A 24,078-nucleotide genomic window follows, 5' to 3' on the forward strand; every position below is an offset into this window, starting at 1 on the left:
CTGTACTTGCTTCCCTGGGGGTAACATTCCTTTGTGAAACACTAGCTCAATGCAAGAAGCTAAATCTCACTTCTAGTTCAGCCCTTAAAAGTCCATTTCCAGAGGGACCAGCAAAACGCGCAAGGAGACCTGACGACCTGGGTGAGGCTATGGTGGGAACAAAGGGTCCTCAGGCGCCTGGCACAGGTGTCTCCTGCGTGTCCCCTTTCCTGGCCCTGCCTGTCTCCAGGCCACAGCTTCCCCTCCATCTCCACACCCCTCAGTCACAGACCCGCTCAAAGCCAGGGTCCTTGCCTCAGGTGTCGGATATACACAGCTGTGAAGGCCAAAGCCAGCCTTTCCCCACCTTGAGTGGTCCTTGAGCAGGACCTAACTTAGCTTTGCTCACACCAGGTGGGGTGGGTTTGGAGGACTGGGTGAGACACTTTCTCTGGTCCATAAAAACCAGCCACCCTGAAGTTGCCAAGGTGAGCATCACAGGCTGAGAGACGAAATACATAAGCCAAGGACCACCTCGGGCTGTCTCAGAGCTACTCTCCCCCTGAACACAACACAAGCAAACACCGGAGACCCTTGATTGAAACAGGGTCAATTACCTGTGAATCAACTCTTCGTCCTATAAAACTAAAACTTACTTTTGAAATATTTCCTCTTTGAAATAAGACACAGAAAAGAACAAGATGCAGCCTCACTACATACTTATAACAGACCCAAGCAGCAACTTTGACATAATCTTTATTTCTATATGATCTAAATATCAACCATGAAATTCTGACACTTTGGAGGAAAAAAAAAAAAAGCCAGGAAAAGTGTGGCACACTCAACAAAATTTACTCATTATTTATTCAGCGAATATTTATTAATCCTCTACTACGCTCCAAGCACCGTGGCATCTAATTCTCTCATTTTATTGATTAAAAAAAACTAAGGCCCAGTGCAGTTCAGGGGATAACCAGCTAATCAGCGGTAGCATGGTTGGGGAAGAACTCAAATTGGCGAGGCTTTTTGCGCTCACCCTGAGCTGTTCACAACCTGTGAAGTCAATTAACCTTAAGACAGGCCTTAAAAAAGATCAGGGGCTTCTGTGGGATGGGCTGCCTCTTTATGGCATCATCAAGCTGAGTGATTGAGCCCAGTGCCTTGGCAAGTATAGGCACCTGAGAAGTATTTGTTGAATGATTAACTACAGAGAAGCAGAAGGAAAACGCTGAAGCTGGAAACTTGACGACCCAGCAATCTGGCAGTTTGGCACTTCGGTTTGGAACAGGCAAATCATGTTCCAAAGTGACTGCAACTGTCTGCAAAGTGCATGAACTGCCAGCTCTCCATCTTTCTAAGACGTCAGTGTGCCTTACTTTGGGATTTCAAAAGGTTTGCAACCACTGAGGTCTAGAACTTTGTTCTGAAATACTTTTAGTGTTCTCTCCTACATGGCGAAAAAGAGTGAGCACAATGTGGGCAGATTCCAAAGCCAAGCTCATGGGAGAAACCCCAGTCATGCAAGGGTGGACCGTGCCCCTCTTCAGGAGGAAGAGGAATCCCTCCCAGGTGCCACAGGCAGACATGTTGCAAGGAAGCTCAAGACAGGGTAGGTGCACAAAATAATTGCTGACCTCTTTTTCTCTCTCTGATCTTCCAGGGTTCTTCCTAGCCTTTCTTCTCTGGTTTTTCTTATTTTTCTCTTCCTTCATGCCTTTTACCGTGGCCACGGGGTCCTGGACTATTTCTGAGGTGGGGGCCATGTGATTGCTCATGGACCAATCAGAGATGGCCTTAGAGCTCCAATGAGAGTTGACAGGATTGGCAGGGGGCAAGAGGGAACTTGCCCCTGGAGTTGCATATTCTAAAGAACTGGTTTCCACAGGTTCAAATTCATAATAATCCCACTCCAGGGCACTGGAGGTCATTCTTCAACTAATTCTCAGTCTTTACCATGACATAAAGCACAGTATCTGTAGAACACGAAGTTAGGAGTAAATTCTTCATAACATTAACCTTCTCTATCGCTACCCATCACCCAAGACAGGCAACTTCTGAAATGATTTTTTTCCAATACTTAATCCTCCCACCAGCTTCTTTAAAGAACACTCATAAAGAGTTTTCTTCCTTAAATTCCTACATGAGTTTCAAGACTGATCAACAAGCACAGTAAATGTATAGAAGACACACATGAACCATATCCTGGCAAATGCATTACTTCAGAACTAGTAAAGATCAATTCTACCTTCTCCGTTCCCAGCTGTTTCTACACTGTTTGTTGTTGTTTTGTTTTAAGCTACCTGGGAGAAGCAATGTACACATCGTCTAGAGCAAGGGAAAAATGCAAAAAAAAAAAAAAAAAAAAAAGATTTCAATAAGTGAAAGAGTTCCTCTCTAAAAGTAGAGCTGGCTTTCCTTCTGCTGCCATGTCCCCCTTTGGCTGCCTTGGCTCCTGATTTTTTACTTCCTATCTTGCCTGCTATAAACAGCAGTAGTTCTAGAAAGTCAGCATGGCTTTTGCTTCAGGAGAACACAGTGATACTCGCAGCTCAGGACCTGAGACAGGAGTGTTGGGTCAGGATGGGTTAGCATGCCTGGTACTGCAGCCTTGCCACCGTGGCAAGCAAGGGCTTCAATTATGCAGAGAAAACCAGATGCAGTCCGACACATTTGCACCAAGCACTGAATGCCCTGCGTTTCCTGTGGTCAGAATCTCTTCTCTCTCCCTGTATTTTTGCTCCTGTCATGTAAGGATAAGATATAATCAGGTATGTTATGATGGCTACAGTGCAAGGAAAGAACAAAGTATTGTGACCCAAGGTAGAAATCAACAGCTTAAAGCTAGATCAGCATCTTTTGAAAATAATATCCTTGGGCTTCCCTGGTGGCGCAGTTGTTGAGAGTCCGCCTGCCGATGCAGGGAACACGGGTTCGTGCCCCGGTCCGGGAGGATCCCACATGCCGCGGAGCGGCTGGGCCCGTGGGCTGTGGCCGCTGAGCCTGCGCGTCCGAAGCCTGTGCTCCGCAACGGGAGAGGCCACAGCAGTGAGAGGCAGGCGTACCACCCAAAAAAAAAAAAAAAAAAAAAAAAAAAAGAAAATAATATCCTTGATGACTCAATAGGTTCCAAATATAACCAGAAATTTATGAATGACACTGATAGCCTTCTGCCCTATGTGTGTATGACATATTTGGTTATTTCTTTGTGAATGCTGTCCTTCTCAACTTGTGTGTTTGCCAAGTTTTAAGACATTACACAGAGACTCAAAGAAAACTCGAAGCACTATGGTAACCCACACCCTAGCCCACCTGAGGGTCTGAAATCTGATAACGTTCTGTAACCACAGAGATTACAGGTGAATCTGGAAGGGGTTTATAAATACTAACTCTCCAAGATTGTGTTCCTCACAAAAGTCCTTACTCCTTTGAGTCCTACTATACAAATTAGAGTTAGAAACAGAATTGAAAGTTTCTGAAAATAGCTTCCAATCAGATTATCATTAGGATATTTTCCTAATAGCTCACTGGATGGCAATTTACATTATCTTTTCTACATCCCCTTCTTAGAGAGTTCACCCCCTTCAAAGACCCAACAGGGCCACCCTATGCACTAGGTGACCCCATGCCAGCCACTGCTGATTTACTCAGGAATGGATTCTTGACTCCAAAAGAGCCAACTGGAATCTCTTTCTAGATAATTTGACTAAAGAAACTCAGAGACTGAGTTTCAATCATGGCAGAGCACCAGAGTGAACTCTTTCTGGAGGCCTCCTTTTTCTCAGATTCCATGAGATCAGTGTGCTGTTGTTTCTTTAAATAGGTCCTTTTTAAACGGAATGTATACAGAGTAAGAGAAATCAAGGCGAGAAAATAAAAAAATTAAGTTTCTAAGCCTCACCTTTTCTCCAGTTATAAGTTTGGTCAATGACACATTTCCAGCAAGCCTTGCCCATACTCGTGTGTGTGTGTGCGTGTGTGTGTGTGTGTGCGTGTGTGTGGTGTGCTCCTTCATACTGAGACAGGACACAGACAAGATGCCCTTCGAGGCTCTGCACTTGGAATAATACTAGACAGGAAATACTACCACTAGACAGGAACCATGATGGGAAGACCAGCTCACACTCCCAAACTCAACCTTGCTACTGAGAATGGGGCCCACAGCAGACCTTCAAGAGGAAGTTCTTCCCACCAAGATGAAGCTGGAGAGCATCTCCTACTGCCCCCTCCCTCCCCTCATAGCTAGTTACATGTTGTGGGATTCTAGGCAGACAAGCCCCCCTTGACAACCATGCCCTGATAGAATGATGGCTTCTACTCACATCGTCCTGGACATCGAGGTCACAGCCAGCCTTCAGCAAGATCTGGACCACAGAAAGATGGCCCTTATTGGCAGCAAGATGCAGGGGGGTCCGGCCATGCTGTTAATGCAGAGCAAACACCGATTTCAGAACAAGACGTCACGCGCTCTCCCCTGGGGGTGGGGAGCCTAGAGCAAGGTTTGCACAGGGGCACTCCCGCCACCCCCCCCACCACCACCCCCCATTCAGTTTGGCAGGAGATTCTTATGGATTCATCCGGAATTCAAGATTGTCTTGGTTAACCTTGGCTATTGGCACCGTGATCAAGGAACAAAATATGCTCAAAATGTGGAGACTTCCCTTAGTGCATAATTTCTACTCCCCACTCATCCAACCAGCAGGTAGGAAAGTGAAGGCTTTCAAGTTTTCTCTTATTTCCCCACTGGTTTGATAGTCAGGGATGGTGAAGTGGCCATAGTGAATCTGACGGGGTAAGAGATGGGAGAGCAGCAAAGAGTCAAGCTAATCAGCCCCAGAGAAGTCTAGTTAGTAATTCCTCAAAACTGAAACTGATGGACAAACCATTAGAACACATTCTCCCCTCTTTAGAAAATTTTTAAATTACAAAGTATTTTACCCATTCAAAAATATGAATGTTTTAAAATGTACACACCCACCAATCACTTTAGGAAAAAATTAGAGAAACCGTAGCCATTCCTCGTGAACCCCTCCCAGATCTCATTTCCCCTCAACCCCGAGGTAATCGCTCAATTTGGGGTTCGTCATTCCTGTACCTTTTATTACACTTTACTACATGTTTGTAGCCATGCACAATAGATGAACATCGTTTTGCTTGTCTTCAAACCTTACATAAATGGTATTAAACTGTACAGTGTCATTTGGCAATTTGGGGGGTCCAACATTATATTTTTGAGTTTTTAAAAAATATTGTCACATCATTCACTCATTCTCCCACGGATGGGTTCCAGGTTGTTCCCAGTGGCTGGCAAAACACACGTGTGTGCACATCTCCTGTGCACCTGAGCAGGCTTCTCAGCCCTGCTGGTGGGTCGTAGAGATGACCGTTCCCTGCAAGCGGGCTCCTGAGCTGTGACACTGAGGGTCACACTCAGAATCATCCTCTTCAGTGTAAATCAGTTTCCATCTAGAGAACTGACCTGGCCAAACGCCTAATTCTTCAACTTTTGAAGGAGCCATTTGCCTTTGCCTTCTCCCTCAAGTTCACAGTGAAGAAACGTTCCCACCCCAGCTCCAAACAGCATTTAACCACGCACGGCCCCCACCTGTGCTGACACACTCCCAGAGGAATAAGGGTCTCACACGGCCTAAGTCCTTTCTCGCATCTTGATAAAACTTCCCAAAGGCCTTTATTGATATTCTAGCAGGATAAACCCATTTATGATCTCGATCAAGTGCCAGTTTGCCGTGGGTAACTAGCCTTGCAGGAAAACAGAGATAGCAGACAATAAAGGATCTTAATTTCAACCCGCGAAATGCAATCAAAGCATTAGAATGATTCTGGAAAGAAAGAGGTCAGAGCTCACTTTAAAATTAGAATTCTTAATTAAGAAAAAAGTTTGTCCTAAGAAAGTGGGCTATAAAAAGGCAACGTCTGAGATGAGACGAAAGCGTGACCTGCCTTGGCTGGCAACTGTGCTCAGCGCGGGCCGCTTAACCTTGACTCCTCCGACGAAATGTCCACAGCTGATGAGATGGAGCCAGAGAGCCTGGTTCCCCTCGCTGGGCCTGGCCCCGGGCTCCACCTGTCCCGCGTCCTTGTCCAGGTCATCGGATCAGTGACCTTCACAAGGCTTCTAGAGCATCCTGAAACAAGGGGAAGCCCACTGCATTTGTGAGGAGAAAGACGTGTGTGCTGTGAGGAAGGCTGACAGGATGGCGGGACACAAGAGCTTCTGAGCATCTGGAAAGTGCAGACCGTGAGGGCAGGAGCTGCCCTGAGACAGGCTGGGAAGGAGGCCACAGGCCGAGGAATAGCTGGTGCCCCAGGTCAGGGGAGCCCCAAGGAACATCCCTGTCAGCAACCAGATATTACAGTGTGGAAGCTGAGGCCCAAGGAGGCAAAAGGGTCTGCCCAAGTGAACACCAAAAAATCAGAAGATCCAGAGAAGGAAACACCGATGTGGTTCAAACCAGGTCACGTCTGGAGGGCACTTCAGAAACTATAGATTACTAACAAGGTGGCCCTGGACTTGGAGGCACCTTCCTCATCCAAGGTCAGCAGAGTCCCCTCTGTGGAGAAAAGAGAAGCCAGAGGCACTGGAGCCCGACAAGCCTAGTTCAAATCCCGGCTCTGACTAGTAACACCTGTGTGATTTTGTGCAGGACACTCTCCTAAGCCCCTTTCCTCATCTCTGAAATAGGAACGGTCTCCACTACCCACCCCGGAGGCTTCAAACAGGATAAGTGAGGTAACGCCCACCATCCATCACGGGTTTCCTTCCCTCCAACCGTCCCCAGCCTCGCCCCTGAAGACACCCCAATCGCTGCCTCTCCTCCCCGACACCCCTGCACCGTTGCCTCGGAGACAAGTGAGATCTTTTCAGTGGCACAGGCCTGGGAGAAGACTTGGATCTCGGGTCACCTGGATAGCCAGGTGGACCCTGGCTGGAGGGTCGAGGGTCCCACCAGCCAGGTCTGCTCCACTCACCCACTGCCATTTTTGAAATACAAGGTCCCAAGTCTCCACGTCTCTCTGGAAGGGGCTTCTTTACAGAGAACACCCTTCTCCAGTTCTGCGAGAAGAAATGTTCCCGGCTGCCTTCTCCACACCCACAGCACTTCGGCTCCCCTCGGGGAGCCACCAGTCCTGTCCTGAGGGCCCTTCCCACTAGGCCGTGATCTCCCCGAGTGCGGGCCTGCACCTTCCGTGACCCAGGAGGCAAGTGGACTCTGCGGTGTTGCAGGGTCAAACCAGTCCCGGCGCTCCCCGACCGCAGGGCAGGGCAGGCCGGGCCTCCCAGGGTCACTGGAGCAAATTCCACAGTTCCACGCTTGACCAGAGACAAGGCAGGCCCGGCGGGCTGCAGCCTCCAGGTTCGGGGACGTCTCAACCCCTCAGAGGAGGTGTAGGCATCCTGGGGGCTTCACGAGCATCTGAGCAGCTGCAACAGTGACACAGGGGCTCCTCTGAGGAGGGTCAGTGTCCCCCTTGCATGTCTGGCTCCTTTTCTGGCATCTGGTTAAACTATAGCAAGTAGCAAAGGCGGTAGTAACTGGTTTCCCATTGACCCTGAAGCTGTCCACTCCTGTCCCCTGGGCTCTCCTAACACAACCCCCCCCCGCCACACACACACACCACCCACCCAGAAATGTGGTTGGTTTTCCAGAACATTCTGTAGTGAAAAGCAACAAAAGTAGAGCCATTCAGGGGAGTAGCTGCTCCCACCCAGCACACAGGGATACCCCAAGGTCGTGCCTGGCAAATGCAGAAGGCTGAAACCACCCTAAGTGTGAGGGGGCAAATAAAAACCGATCCTTAGAGGGGTCTTTGAATGACCTGAACTTAAGGGTACAACCGGTCTCACCTCCACGCCCCTAGGAATGGCCAGTGGAAGACACGGGAACAGGAGAAAAGACTGTGGACCATGAATGATAAGAGGAAGAAGTTTCTGAAGCACTGGTTTGTCCTATAGGTCCTGCCTAGTTCAAAGACCAGTTCAACCCAACTCAACCCAGGCCCTGGTGAGCCCAGCAAGACCAATAGCAACAAGGATGAGAGCAAGGGCCAGCAGCAGCTAACATTCTGGGGACGCTTACGGCATGGTAGGCACATCTTAAGAGTTTTACATGTATTAGCTCATTCCAGCTTCCCAATGACCCTAGGAGGTAGGCAGCATTATTTTTTTATTTTTATTTTTATTTTTTTTGCGGTACGCGGGCCTCTCACTGTCGCGGCCTCTCCCGCTGCGGAGCACAGGCTCCGGACGCGCAGGCTCCGCGGCCATGGCTCACGGGCCCAGCCGCTCCGCGGCACGTGGGATCTTCCCGGACCGGGGCACGAACCCGTGTCCCCTGCATCGGCAGGCGATTCTCAACCACTGTGCCACCAGGGAAGCCCGGCAGCATTATTAAGCCCATTTTACAGATGAGAAAACTGCAGCATAGAGAGACAGTCACTTGTTCTATGTCACGCAGCAGGTAACTCGAGTCTGGATTCACCCCTAAGCCATCTGGCCCAACACACTCCCTGCTTCCTGCTTCCCGTTGGGGGAGGCACTCCCCTGGCAGAGGGCTCCACTCTCAGGACACTCCCACGGCTCCCAGAGGATCACCCCTGAGGGTGCTTGCAAATTACCTGGTTTCCTCAGAATCTCCACATGAGGAGAGAGGCTGTCCATTCTCACTGTACATCTGAATCGCCTGGGGAGGTTGGTCTGTTTGTGTGTCTGTCCACCCGTCCTGATGCCTGAGGCCTTCCTCCAGAGTTGCTGACTCAGTGCTCTGTGGGGCGCAGGCAGCAGGGGTTATACATCCTCCCCAGGTGATTCCGATGAGTGACCTGGGCTGAGAACCGGAGGACGAGATGAGGAGGGGCCAGAATAATCCTGCCCAGAGCAGCCGCAGGCCCTCAGGCGAAACCTGCCCAGTGGGGACCATTCGTCTCGGTACATTCCTCATGTACTTTCCTCATGATGCTTTCGTCCCCAGCTGTCAGTACAAAACACTAAAAGCTGCATCTCCTCAACCCAGAACTTCCTGTATCCTCAAAGAGTATATAAACAATACAAAGACATTACTAAAAATTCGGAAAATGAAAGCAAATCATCTGTGATTCTACCACCCCATACAAGGATTATCGTTTTTACCCCATCTTTTCCACTGCATCTTTTCTATTGGTGCTTTGCAGTTACATTCACAGGTCACGTGAAACTAGCTTGCTTGTGCGTTAATATGCCTTAAACCAGTGGTCCTCAAACTTTATTGAGCAGCAGAGGCTTGTGAAAGACAGCTATCTGGGCCCCCTTCCAGGGTTTCTGATTTTGTAGGTCTGGGGTGGAGGCTGAGAATTTGCATTTCTAACAAGCTCCCAGGAGAAGCAGATGCTGCTAGTATAGAACCACATTTTGAGAGCCATTAACATAAACCACCAGTTTTCAATGCTGTTCCACATTAGAGTCACCTGAAAATATTTTTAAGCTCTCAAATTTCAACCCCAGATTCCATCAGTCTAGGGTGGGGCCTTGGAGTGGGTGTTTTCTAAGTTCCAGGTAATTCTAACGTGCAGCCGGAGGTTCTGAATCCCTCGTTGCAGGGGCTTTAAAGGTGCCGGTCCCTCCAACCTGCCCTGGGGTCAGGACGGGCCATCTGAGAACAGCGAGGGGAGAGAGGGTGCAGGACCCGGCAGGGAGCACATTTCCCTGATCCAACCAGGGAGAGGCAGAGGCTTGGAGCCCCCTCACTTCCAGGGAACTGAATGGCAAAGGGCCTTGAGCCGTAGCCAGGCAACAACTACAAAAAAGTGGCCTCACTGTCAACAGCTCTGGGCTCTGGTCTGGGTGCTGCTTTGTTCTGGCATGTTGAGCCCTGCAGGTCCCGATTTCCAGCAGAACTGCTGCGTGGTAACATCAGAGTGACTCCTGTTCCAGCAGGTAACCCATAAATTACACTCTCAGGTGATCATAAAGGGTGCTCAGAACGAAAAGTCCCTGTTACTCGTTTGGAAGAGCCTAACTCCCAGCTGGAGGGGGTGGGGCTCGGTCAGGGAATATTCCTGGAGAATTCCTGTCCAGATAAAGATCTCCCACCAACAAGGGAGCCCAGTCAAAGGTAACCAGTTTAAAATACACCTTGAAAGGAAGTGGAGGTGTTTTGTTCCTCCCCGTGTTCAGATGTGGTACTTAATCCTTCTCACCAGACACTCCAGGTGGACCAAGGCATTTACACTGGGGACACCTCCCTCGGGAGGGGCGGAGCCCCAGGGAGGCGGACCACGGGTAATTTGAGAACCACAAGCCACAAAAACAAGCCTGGAAAGACTCTCTCTTCATACAGACTCCATGGTACCCGAGAGTCCTGGCCCGTGACCCTGGTCACTCATTACTCCAGTCAGGACCTGGAAGCTGGGTCACAGCTCCTTTCTCCTGCTTAGGTATCTCAGATCCTCCTTACTAAAGGGCAGGCCTTTCACACTGACAACACTTGCCCCATGAACACCTGCCCCATGGATGCTGAGCCCTGACTCCTCAAGGGAAGCTGCCTGGTCTAACAGAGTGGACTGAGAAGTGAGGAGAAAGGGTGCTTAGCCATTCCTAGAACAAAATGATATGCTTTTGCTCAAGCTCACACAGACACATGGGGCAAAAGGAGCCTAAAGGAATAGAGACTCATTAGCTCAAAGAAATAAAACAATTGAACCATCTTAACTGGGTGTTGTTACAAGGAGGGCAGTTGCAGAGATGTGACCCACATGAAGGGAAACAGTTTAACAAGAAGAATTTAGGTATAACCTAAATTAGTGTAATAATTTCAAAATGACAACACTTCCTTTCTTCAGATCATGAGAAATACAATAGGTCAGGGTCATGCAGTCTTTTTTGAGGCGAGTAAAGTCTGTCTGTATTACCTGCAGCATTAAGGAAATAGGAAAGAGAGAGATAGGAAGCAAGAAAGTTGTAACATTAGTAAAGTAGGAGTGGCACATATTTTAGAAACAATATAATATTCGGATTGAAAAGGGTCTTTGAGAATTTAATTTGGAGAGGATAAGTAAGGCTGGTAGAGGGTCAGTGATTTTCAAGAGCTCAAGTTTTATTTGTGGTAGAACAAATAACAGCTGGAATCCTGGCCACTTGGCCCCTTGTTCCGGTTTTAAATTGTATTACAAGGCTCCCCACAAACTTTCTTAGGTGTCCCCAGGGTTCCCTTATCATAAACAGTATTCCCAGAGCTCCGACTGCCTGGAATGGTGTAGATTTGGGTCCAAAACTTCAAAGTCCTTCTCAGGCTTATGATTCAATGAAAACAAAGTTATCAAGATATTCAGGGGAGAAAATGGACAAAGACAAAGTGCCATGGATAAAAGGAAAGTGAGAAAATAAAACTTTACATTTTAAAAAAATGTATAGTTTAAAGAGACTTCATAACTTTCTTTCCTTTTTGGAAATGTGATTTGTCTACCTGCCTACTTGGATGAGTGACACATCACATCTTAATCAGACCGTAGGTGACAAGAAACAGCGAGGGAATAAAGTCCTTGGATGACAAAAATCAGGATCCAATACAATCTCAGATTGGAAGGACAGGCTAATTTTAACAAGACAAAATATAATGGGGGCAGATGTAAAATTCCTGCACTGGCGCGGGTCAACAGTCCAGTCATACTCGGGCAGGGCTACTGGGATTGTCCTCTAAAATAACAGTCCTTGGGCTTCCCTGGTGGCGCAGTGGTTGAGAGTCCACCTGCCAATGCAGGGGACACGGGTTCGTGCCCTGGTCCGGGAAGATCCCACATGCCGCGGAGCGGCTAGGCCCGTGAGCCATGGCCGCTGAGCCTGCGCGTCCGGAGCCTGTGCTCCAAGATAAAATAACAGTCCTTCCTTTTAAAATGGTCAGTGCCAAAAAGCTTCATAATGTTTCTCTAAGTCTTACTTTGGGGAGGGCCTAATCATCATAAATAATTGGGAGAGATGATTTTAAATGTGTATGGTTAGGAATCAATTATTCAAACATAATGGCTTCATTAATAAGAGAATTCCTTTTGAGGTAATGCAGAAACTGTTAGGGTTGGGCTTGCTTCTAGAAAGGTCCACCAACCAGAAGGACCAAAATATTTCAAGCAACTTAATTGGCTGTAAAGAATCCCATTGGTTAGGGACTTCCCTGGTGGTCCAGTGGCTAAGACTCCACGCTCCCAATGCAGGGGGCCTGGGTCTGGTGCCTGGTCGAGGAACTAGATCCCGCATGCCACAACTAAAAGATCCTGCATGCCACAACTAAAAGATCCCACGTGCCACAACTAAGACCCGGTGCAGCTGAATAAATTAATTAATTAATTAAAAAAAAAGAATCCCATTGGTTCCCATAGTACATCTGTTCCTAAGTTAGAAGGTATCAGTTAATGCCCTCCATGCTCCTTGCAGGTAGCTACTTAGACTACATTTTCAATACGTTGAAACATTGACAGAGCAAAGCATGGTGGTCCAATGCCTGAAGAACTATGATTGGGAGGTAAGAACTGTCCTCTCTTATTTCCTGATTTTTATTGGAATCATTGCCTTTTCAGCAATTGTTTATAATCATGTGGGTTTTTTTCCCTTTTAATCTGTTGGTGTAATGAATTATGGAACCATCCTTGCATTCCTGGATCAAACTCTACCTGGTTACACTGTACTATTCTGATATGTGCTGTATTTTATTAAGTAAGGTTATTAAGAATTTTTGTTTCTAATTCATAATTGGGATTGCTCTATAGTTCTTGTATTATTTCTCTCACTCTCATTTATATTTACCTGGTTTGGTATTATATTGGTATTATATTGCCTTCACCCACTGGTTTCATAACACAAATCCAGCTTTCCATTTTGCTCTATGCTTTACAATAGTTTAAACAACATTGGAATTGGTTTTTTGTTAAAATACAGAACAGGGCTGTGAAACCATCTGGCTCTAGTGCTTTTTTAAAGGTTGCATCTTTAATCACATTTCTAATCTTTTCTATGGTAATTAGACTATTTAAGTTTTCTGCTTCTTGGGTAAACTAAAAAAATTTTTTTAATTATGGTTAAATATACATAACATAAAATTTACCATTTTAACCATTTTTTAGCTTATAATTCAGTGGCATCAAGTATATTTCCAATGTTGTGCAACCGTCACCATTATTCCATTCCAGAACAATTTTTTTTTTTTTTTTTTTGCGGTACGTGGGCCTCTCACTGTTGTGGCCTCTCCCGTTGTGGAGCACAGGCTCCGGACGCGCAGGCTCAGCGGCCATGGCTCACGGGCCCAGCAGCTCCGCGGCATGTGGGATCTTCCCGGACCGGGGCACGAACCTGCATCCCCTGCAGCAGCAGGCGGACTCTCAACCACTGCGCCACCAGGGAAGCCCTGAGAACTTTTGTTTTTTGTTTTGCTTTTAGTAAGTACTCTTTTTAAATATTTATTTATTTATTTATTTTTTGGCTGTGCTGGGTCTTCGTTTCTGTGTGAGGGCTTTCTCCTGTTGCGGTGAGTGGGGGCCACTCTTCATTGCGGTGCGCGGGCCTCTCACTGTCGCGGCCTCTCGTTGTGGAGCACAAGCTCCAGACGCGCAGGCTCAGTAGTTGTGGCTCACGGGCCTAGCCACTCCGCAGCATGTGGGATCCTCCCAGACCAGGGCTCGAACCCGTGTCCCCTGCATTGGCAGGCAGATTCTCAACCACTGTGCCACCAGGGAACCCCTCCAGAACTTTTAATTATCCCAAATGGAAACTCTGTAGCCATTAAACAATAATTCCCCTCTCCCCCAGCCCCTGCTAACTTCTATCCTACTTTTCTTTTCTTTCTTTTTTACTACTTTGGCCTCACCACACAGCATGTGGGATCTCAGTTCCCCGACCAGGGATCAAACCCGGGCCCTCGGCAGTGAAAGCGCAGAGTCCTAACCACTGGACTGCCAGGGAATTCCCCCCACCCTACTTTCACCTCTATTAATTTGCCTATTCTAGGTGCCTTATATAAGTGGAATCATACAATATTTGTCCTTTTGTGTCTCTCTTATTTCACTTAGCATAATGTTTTCAAGGTTCATCCATGTCACAGCATGTATCAGAATTCTATTCCTTTTTAAGGCTGACTAATATTCCACAGCAATAAGGCGGCTGTCTGTAAGCCAGGAAGAGGGCCCTCACCAGGAACCAAATCTGCCAGCACCTTTATTTGGACTTCCCAGCCTCTAGAACTGTGAGAAATAAATGTTTGCTGTTTACCCACCTAGCCTGTGGTATTATGTTACAGCAGCCTAAGCAGACTACGGCAACTATTGATATGGGGATTACACTGATTGATGTGGAATCAGCCTTGCGTTTTCACTTGCTCGTGGTGTAGAATTCTTTATACGTTGCTCTATTTGATGGAAACACAGGCTGAAAGAAGACCAGGCATAGTCACCACCTACACACCCATCTTGGTTTATATCCTTGGTTTATAACAACTTAAACACGCAACAGCCAGTTCTCACTGGAAACAAACCAACAGGCCTGCTGAGAAAGAATTTTCAGTCTCCAAACAAGTTCCTGGCTTCATTTATTTTCTGAAACCGAAGTCATTACAGCTTAAGAGTAAGAAAAGAGAGAGAAGAAAACTAATAGAGAATCCACCAACAGACCATCTGCACTGGCATCTGAGCGGAGGCCCAAGTGGGCAACTCAGCAGCTTCTAAAGCTTCTTTCCTCTCTGGCTTCCTTATTTTATAGCAACCCTAGAGCGTGGATTAGGTGATGACACTTCGTGGAAGTCTTACAACAGGACGATTACTGGCCTGGAAACCAGTGATCCTCCAATACATTTCATTCAGGAAAGACACAGGTACTTAGGGAGGATTTAAAAATGCTGACACCCGGCTATGCCATGCCGTTGTAATCTCCCCCTCACGTGGTTAGGACCTATCAAATATGTGGCTTTAGGGGCTGTTACCAGCACATTAATCTGGGCTATAAAAGTCAGCTGTGCAGCTTGAGGCTTCCATTTTCAGCGCAGACTGCTCAGGCAACAGAGCGCACACTACCCAGACAGACCCAGGGATGGGGCATGCAGCTGACCTGCTGTGTGAGCACCCCGGTGCGGACTGGGCCTCTGGGCCACCGCACCCAGCAGGCCTGCCCGGAGCTGGGGAAAGAGGGCCTGCCTTCACCCCCGCTGAACGCCACTGCAGACACAGCAAGAGGGCAACAGAAGAGGCCCCGCAGAGCAAGGCACCCCTCCCAAGACTTCCCCAGAGGCCGTGAGCAAGCAGCCGAGAGACCCAGGGCTGACCCCGGACTCCCGTTCCAACAGCAGCGACGGCTGCCTCTCCTGAGGTGCTCGAGTCAGTGTTAAGGGTCCATCCCCGACGTTTCGAGGCTTGTTCTCCTCAGTCACAGTACGTCTCCCCTCAGGCCCAGGCAGGGACTTAAGTCTGACCCATGACACCAATTCTTACACTGCCCTCTCCCTCCCCCCAAGGAGCATCTCTGGGGGGCGCCCCCTACCTTTGCGGGAAACACTAACTTAACTAACACCCTCAACATCCTAAGTGAACCCTCACGGAGACTTTCCTAGTATTGACCCGGTAACGTGCCACGCACGTCTCACAGGCAGGCCACACGACAATTCACAGCATGCATTTGCCTTCCCACACTCAAGACGTGGATCTCCTGCAGGTGAACTTGTTTCTAGCTTGCGTTACGGCATCGAGAATATCAGTACTCCGTGGTGTTCCACACAGAGCGCCATGAATTCCAGGCGTCTAACCACCTACTTGGCGGCGCTCTGCAGAGAGCATTGCCCCGTCCCACACACGGGGCTCCAGGCTCCCGGGAGGAAGGCCCGGAGCAGTGAGTGGCTTCCCAGCCGGCTGATCGTTAGAGTCACGGGGGCTCTGAAACAAACCCAGCCACACCCCACATCAGTTAAATCAGAAGCTGGGCATCTTTTTAAGGCTCCCCAGTATCTTTTTAAGGCTCTCCAGGTGATCACACATGTGGTCAATGCTGAAAACTGCTGACCTACCGAGGGGAACTTCTGTGCCTCTGGGGACCACGGATGCAAGTGAGAAAGTTCTACATCCTTATCACACCGTACAAGCGCTCTGCATGGATCTCCTCATTTGATCCCAACAGCAAATCCCCGAGGTAGGGGTGAGGCTGATTTTACAGACAGGAAACCAAGGTTCAAGGAGGCCAGGGTCACAGACATGGTGAAGTGATTCTCTGCCTCTGCTCTTGGGAAGGAAAGAAAAATGGCGAGATTTTTAAACGGGTGACAAAGTCATAGAGACAGGAAGTGGAGCTGTGGTTGCCAGGGCAAGGGGGGGTATGGGGTGGAAGTGTTTAAGGGGTACTGAGTTTCCGTCCGGAAGATGAATTCTGGAGATAGACGGGGCTGGTGGTTGCACGAAAACGTGAATGGACTTAATTCCGTTGAACACTCAAACACAGTTAAAGTAGTAAGTTTTGCGTTATGTATATTTTACTATAATTTTTAAAAATGAAAAAATTTTAAACAAAATAAAAATATAAAGTGGGTGAAAGCGAGAGAGATGACTAGGTGTCCCGTTTCAGGTGCAGTGCAATTCCAGGTCATCTCCTGGTTATCTTCCTTGTCTTTGAGCTATTTCACAAGTCTGTAAGTCTTAGAACCCTAAGGGTGATGCCAACAAATTGGCAGCAGGTTCAGTGTATACTGGCCAGGTTTATACCTAATAAGCAAATTTATTTCCGCTTTCCCGAGACCTGCATATTTGTAATTTTCTGCATTCTCTTTTGAAGCAGTTGCAGCATCTTACTGGTTCCCTCACTAACTGATTAAATAAAATCTGAACACGTGTTCGTTTTATAAGAGTTGCTCAGAATTACCACCATATGTCAAGTTTCCCTGATTTCTGACAATAAACTTACAAAGGCCTGAGTTTTCCCGGTGGAGATTTTCTTCCCACAGGGTGATGCTTCCAGCTGTTGGAGAACAAAAAGCAGATTTTCGGTGTGACCTGACATGTAACTCTGCACCCTCAGGGCCCCCATGGAGCTTGGGGATCCAAGAGCAAGACTGGGGCTGCATCAGCCCTGCCCAGGCTCAGCCCTCACTCGAGAGGTAAGAACACACTGGCTACTGGGTGTGAGATGCGAAGTCCCAGGCCACCTTGGGAGGGTGAGGAAGGGGAGGAGATGTGTGGAGACTTCCGCCACTGGCCTCCCATCAGCCACTGGTCACAGCGTGCTTAAAGGGCAGTGCTCCCAGGCCCCCTCTCTCTGCCGGGACAGTGTACACCAGCACAAGCTCCATGCAGAGCAATTCTGCTCCAGCTCTGAAAATTACAAGGGCACATATGCCCTGCCCCATCAGTGCCACTTACAGAAACCTGTCCCACAGACAGAAACACGCTGTGCAGTAAGACCTCAGGACAGGGTCAGTAGCTGCCACATAATTTCTAAGAGCAGAAGATTAACAGAATCTAAATGCCCATCAATAGGGGATGGGTGAAGCCAATTACGGTTCACTGAAGAAAAGCAAAGGGAAGAAGGGTACGTATAGTGTCCTACAGTTTGTACAGAAGCAATTTGTGGGGATACACATAGAGATACATCTATTTGCACATATATGCGTGAACTATCTCAGGAAAAAAACGCAAGAAACCGGTAACACAGGTTGCCTTCAGAAAAGGAGACACTGAGCCGCTGGGAGAGAGTGTGAAAGGCTTATCAACTTTTTGTGCCTTCTGTTTTAGAACCATGTGAATGTAAATATTACCTGTTCAAAATATTTAAATTGGTTATATCTTTTTTTTTTTTTTTTTTTTTTAATTCTTGGCTGTGCCGCGCGGCATGTGGGATCTTAGTTCCCCGACCAAGGATCAAATTCGTGCCCCCTGAAGTGGGAGCATGGATTCTTAACCACTGGACGGCCAGGGAAGTCCCTTTTATATCTTTTTAATCAAGTGTGTGGAGTCTTCTGGAAGAAGCATGCGACAGACAACACTTCTCTCAAGTGGATGCTTCACCTGACCAACAGCCTTGTAAGCGTCTATTTCTCATGCCGCCCTCCTCGCAGGGACTGGGGATTGGCAGCTTTCAGGAAAGGACTACAAACCAACAGGCTGGCAAACAAGTCCAGACCCACCCCAGTCCAGGAAGTCCTCATATTAAACACACTCCCACAGAATCAAAACCAAAGCAAATGAACATCAACAAAAAGGATCCTTGGTTTCCACCGTTCTGGCTGCGTTTCTTGAGGCCGTGAATGTATAGCATTTATCCACCTCCAGCCTTTCCTTGGGAGTGGCTGCTGGAAAATATCTACCAGCCCTGCATGTGCTTCATTTCTGCAGACACGATCAAAAGTCATGCTTGGGAAAGTGACGTTACTACAATCAAACCATTTTCAGTTCTCTTTTTAAAAGTTTAAAGTTTATATTTATTGGAGCATAGTCATTCACTAGTAATAGGATACCTAATATGAAAGCTCCACAGGAGCCACAGACAACCTATAAAAGTGTCAGGGCCCAGGTTAGGCCACCCAAAATAGGCCTCAATAGCACACTGACTATTTTGAATTAAAGTTACTTGAGAAATAGCCGGTGAGAAAAAATACTTTAAAAAAACACTCTGACCACCCCACCTCTTTCCCTTTGAAGGCAGAAAATAAATCTCCCATGTGAAGATATCCTCCCTATAAAACAGGGGGATAGAAAGCATCCTTACTAACAAAGCTAGAGAATTCAAGGCTTAGAAAGCTGTATAAGCAAACTTCTTCATGCGTCTGCTTCCCCAAGCACAAGCTCCTTTGTTTTGTTACATCTTCACAAATAATTGTTCCTTTGTCTAAAAATGATATATAAACAAACTGCTTTGGTCACTTTGGGATGGGGTGGGCGGGGATCCCATTTCTGTGAGACCTCTGTGTGTATGAATTAAATTTTTTTCTCCTGTTGATCAGTCTTGTGTCAATTTAATTATTAGACCAACCAAAAGAACTTTGCGGGGGGGCGGGGGGTGAGGGGAAATTTCCCCCTCCCTAACAAATGACTAGAACAAAGTTATTAAACCCCCTTAAGTTTATTTCCTTATATAGCAATTACTATATTTAGAACAGCTATTTTTTTAAAAATCAAGGTATAATTTACATTCAATAAAATTCACCGTTTTTAAGTATTCAGTTTGATGCGTTTGGATCAATGTATAGAATCATAGAAAACCACCAGTGCAAGCAAAACAGAGATTTTCATTTCCTCCCCCAAATTTCCGTCTGCTTCCCCCCCGCCGCGCCACCGTTGTCCCTTTCCACCATCCCTGATCCCTGGCAATCACTTATCTATTTTCTGTTCCTATAGTTTGTTTTTTTGCGGTACGCGGGCCTCTCACTGTCGTGGCCTCTCCCGTTGCGGAGCACAGGCTCCGGACGCGCAGGCTCAGCGGCCATGGCTCACGGGCCCAGCCGCTCCGCGGCACGCGGGATCCTCCCGGACCGGGGCACGAACCCGCGTCCCCTGCATCGGCAGGCGGACTCTCAACCACTGCGCCACCAGGGAAGCCCTGTTCCTATAGTTTTGACTCTTCTAAAAAGTCATACAAAGGGAATCACATTGTGTGTGGCCTTTTGTGTCTGGCTTCAAATGCATAAGGCTGTGAGAGTCATTCATGTTCTTTCCTCTATCGGTAGCTCAGTCCTTTCCTTTGCTGAATAGCATTCCCCATTATGTTCATCAATTCAGCAGCATGGACGAGGGGAGGTTTACTCTAAGGAACTGGCTCTTGCCAATTGTGGAGGCTTGGCAAGTCCTAGCTGCAGGTAGACAGGCAGGCTGGAAGCAGAATTCTCTCTTCATTCAGTGCTGGACACCGCTACACAGCTGTCATCTCGTTTAATCCTCACAGCAACCCTGCAAGGTGGGGATTAGCCTCATTTTTCAGATGAGGGCACTGACTGGCCTGTGTCCTCCCCTCAGGACTCCCTGCCTGGTACTCGGACCACGACTCTCAGACCAGAAGATATGCTGGTTGTTGCATCATCAGGACCGCCTGGTACCGGCTGCCACATCCAGCGCTTACCATGTGCCAAGTACTGTTCTAAGTACCTTGCATAATTGATTCTGCTGGTGCTGAAACAACCTCATGAGGTAGCCAGTATTACTTAATCCTCATTTCAGAGGTGACGATATGAATGACAAAGGGAACAAGTAACGTCCCCCAAGATCCCAGAGCTAGTAAATACGCTGGCGTTGGAACCCAGGCAAGTCTGGCTCCTGGGTCCAGGTTCATACCCTCTGCACTACACTTCCTTGGTCGGGAATTCCTGAAGTTGCTTGAAAACTCTGGGAATGGCGTGTATGTGGTGTTGGAGGTGTGGGGAGGAGAAGGCCCTTTGGCCGAAGCCCCTCCCACAGGACAGCCTCTTTCTCTGTGTGCATTGATGCGGAGAAGGGTCTGGGGAAGGGTGGCTGGCGGAGTGCTGGAAGGAACAGGGACTGCGCAGGTGCCCTCCTAGCGCGGGCCTCACAGCCAGACAGGGCTGGCTCCCCCCGAGGTTACCGACCACTTAACTGGGAAGTTACTCAGCTGCTCGGGCTGCTTCCTGCTCAGCGCCTCCCGTTCCCCTTTGGTATCACACAGACAGGAGCACAGGCTTTTTGAGAGGTGAGAATTTCAGTGAGATGGTAAATATACAGCACTGGGCCAGTGCTGGCACAGACACTCAACACACATTTCTGAACTTGATTTCATGTTTCACAAATTACTCAAGTAATATATGCTTGTTTTAATAAGTGGAACAATACAATGGAAAAATCTATAAAAGCAAAGCTAATCATCTTCGCTGCCAGGCAACCGGCGTCAGCAGTCTCTTGTGTTCCCCACGGTTTTCCGTGCTCACACTAATAGAGGCAGGCTGGCAGACAGAAGTGGATTTGCGCTTTAACCAAAATGCATCAGACTGTACCCATCACTTGCTACTTTCCTATTTGCCGTTTTCATTTATCAATGGATATAACTGGTCAATATACATGTAACCATTTTCCAAGTTCTTTGTGCGTGAACATGTAGGCAAATGTAACATTTTACATAAATTACATAAATTAGATACACATGACATTGCATAAGTTTGCATATGATCTTTAGTTCTTTTTTTTCCTTGCCTTCCTCCTTTCCTTCCCTTCCTCCATGTTTTACCCACCCCATGTTGCCACCTGCTGAGTTTTCTGCCCATCCACTCAGCAGTGAACTCTGGGGGGCTCCCTTTCTATGCCTTGAGGGCCTGCGGTCTGTACTTCTTAATCATCTAAGTCCTATGTCATTACTCAGGGGTGGTGATAGGTATCAAATAGAAATTTGATAAACATTAATTTTATGAATGAAACTGCATTTTTCTTCACTAAAGCTGCATCAAATAACCTGTCTGGTTACTTTCAGAGAAAACGAAAGCTGTGGTGAAACATCCCAAGGACCAGCTTCCTGAAAGTTCTATAAAAAGATACTAGAGCGGGACTTCCCTGGTGGCACAGTGGTTAAGCATCCGTCTGCCAGTGCAGGAGACACGGGTTCCAGCCCTGGTCCGGGAGGATCCCACATGCCACGGAGCAACTAAGCCATGCGCCACAACTACTGAGCCCATGCTCCAGAGCCCACGAGCTGTTAACTACTGAGCTCGTGTGCTGCAACTAATGAAGCCCGTGCGCCTAGACCCCATACTCCACACTAAGAGAAGCCACCGCTTGACGCAACTAGAGAAAGGCTGTGTGTAGCCACGAAGACCCAACACAGCCAAAAAAACAAACAAATAAATTTACTAAAAAAAAAGTTACTAAAAAAAAAAAAAATGAACGAAATAATGCCATTTGCAGCAACACAGATGGACCTAGAGATTCTCATACTGAGTGGAGTAAGTCAGACAGAGAAAAACAAATATATGATATCGCTTATATGTGGAATCTAAAAACAGGGTACAAATGAACTCATCTACAAAACAGAAACAGAGTTACAGATGTAGAAAACAAACTTATGGTTACCAGGAGGTAAGGGGGGGAGGGATAAACTGGGAGAGTGGAATTGACACGTACACGCTACTATATATAAAATAGATAACTAATAAGGACTTACTGTATAGCACAGGGAACTCTACTCAATACTCTGTAATGACCTATATGGGGAAAAAAATCTAAAAAAGACCAGATATATGTATATGTATAACTGATTCACTTTGCTCTACAGCAGAAACTAACACAACATTGTAAATCAACTATACTCCAATAAAAAATTTTTTTAATGAATTTAAAATGTTTAAGTGTAGTTTCTACATGAATTCCCAGCTCCCAAGCCCATGCCTCTGATGACTTGTCCTGTGCAGGGCAACTCCACTCGTGCTTGGTGGATAAGGTATCACACCCACACACTATTAGCTACTAGGTAAAATCCCCATGAGGACAGAAGAGGCTGCCCTTATCCGAGGCCCCTGGTGTAACAGAGATGACGTCAGCATGGGAGCCAGGAGATCCCGGTTCTGGTGCCACCTCTGGCATGCCCTAGCTTGTATGTCACTTCCCTTTTGGGGCCTCCATTTCCTCACAAGTCCAAAAGAAAAAACTCATGGAGTTCTGGGGATGAGCAGCATATATACGAAAATAACTTGCAAAGTATAAAATGTTACACACGTGTACAATACACTATTGGGAAAGTGCTTTATTAAAGTACCTGGGCACATGAGTTACTAGTCAGTAAAACATTTGCAGATTATATCTCCTGTGTGTAAGATGCCAGGGAAGATGTTCTAGTAACAAGCAGCCCACAGGATGTTCCCAACCCAAAGTCATAAACACACGGGAAAACATGGTGTTTAAGAGCAAAAACTCTGCAGCCAGATGGCCAGGGTTCAAATCCCAGTCCTGAAACTTTCTGAAACTTTGGGAAGGTTACCTCACCTCTCCTTGCCTCAGTTTCCTCATCTGTATAATGAGAACAGAGTTGTGGTGAGGTTTAGAGGACTTAATCATTGTAGACTCTTACAAGAGTAGCTGACACCTAGTAAGCACTGCGTGTAAGCAACTTAACACTAAACAACATTCTTCCCTTCACTGGACACACAAGGGGCCTAATGAGTGAGTACTGTGCTAGGCACTGGAGGGGTTCAAAAAACAGACCCAATATTTTGTGCCCACTTAGATTTTATAACTGCAGCCACATGTGTTATCACATTTAGGCCCTATGGAAATCCTCTAAGTTTGGGGAGGAAAATGAGACCTGCAAAGTGAAGAAATTTGCCTACATCTGTGCTTCTCAGCAAGGGGCAATTTTGCGACCAAACTGGAACAGAAGGATGGATGACTCCAGGAGGGATATCTCCAGGAAAGTAAAACTGGTAAATATATGATAGGCTTAACCATGGAAATTACACTAAGAACTGGTTTTGTTTTGTTTTACCCCGGCCGCACTGCAGGATCTCAGTTCCTTGACCAGGGATTGAACCTGGACCGTGGCAGTGAAAGCCCGGAATCCTAACCACTAGGCCACCAGGGAACTCCCTCTAAGAACTGTTTGGGTTACAGAGTTGAAAGGTAGAGGAAACATCTAACTATAAGTTTGAATAAAACTAAACAAATTTAAAAATCAAGGCAATGATCAAGTTCAGAAAAAGCAGCAAGTTATACAAACAATGGAAACGTAATGATAGTACAATTATTGGCTCACCAGTGAAGAGCATTTATATAATCACACTAATTATGGATCTGCTCCAAAATTGTGATATAACTAGATAGGGAGAAATGTGGGAGAGAAAGGGGCAATAGGATTGTGTCTAAAATTGATTAGTCTCTCCTGTGCACTCATTCTCAGGAAGGCATTAGAACTGTGCTATTCAATATGGTAGCCAATAAATGACATATGGTAGATTATTGATGAAGATAACAAAATAAGTTTTATAAGATTTTTTCATAAGGAAGACATTTTATTATGTTTGGTTTGACAGTATACTGTATAAAAAATCCAAGGTATCTATGAAAATTTGTTTTTAACATCTTTACTGGAGTATAACTGCTTTACAATGGTGTGTTAGTCTCTGCTTTATAACAAAGTGAATCAGCTATACATATACATATACATAT

At 46.9% G+C, this 24,078-nt stretch overlaps 1 protein-coding gene across 2 annotated transcripts in view; it reads right to left on the bottom strand.

The window, feature by feature from the left end:
• ANKRD6 (ankyrin repeat domain 6) overlaps positions 1–24,078 on the bottom strand; it is a 215,439-nt gene that overhangs the window by 41,676 nt on the left and 149,685 nt on the right. For both annotated transcript variants that reach the window (XM_055087623.1, XM_028494646.2), the window contains exon 3: positions 4,299–4,397. In XM_055087623.1, coding sequence (XP_054943598.1) covers positions 4,299–4,397 — 99 coding nt within the window. The remainder of the gene's footprint in view (positions 1–4,298; positions 4,398–24,078) is intronic.

This window comes from Physeter macrocephalus, chromosome 10 (assembly GCF_002837175.3).
Source record: "Physeter macrocephalus isolate SW-GA chromosome 10, ASM283717v5, whole genome shotgun sequence".
NCBI classification, from domain to species: Eukaryota; Metazoa; Chordata; class Mammalia; order Artiodactyla; family Physeteridae; genus Physeter; species Physeter macrocephalus.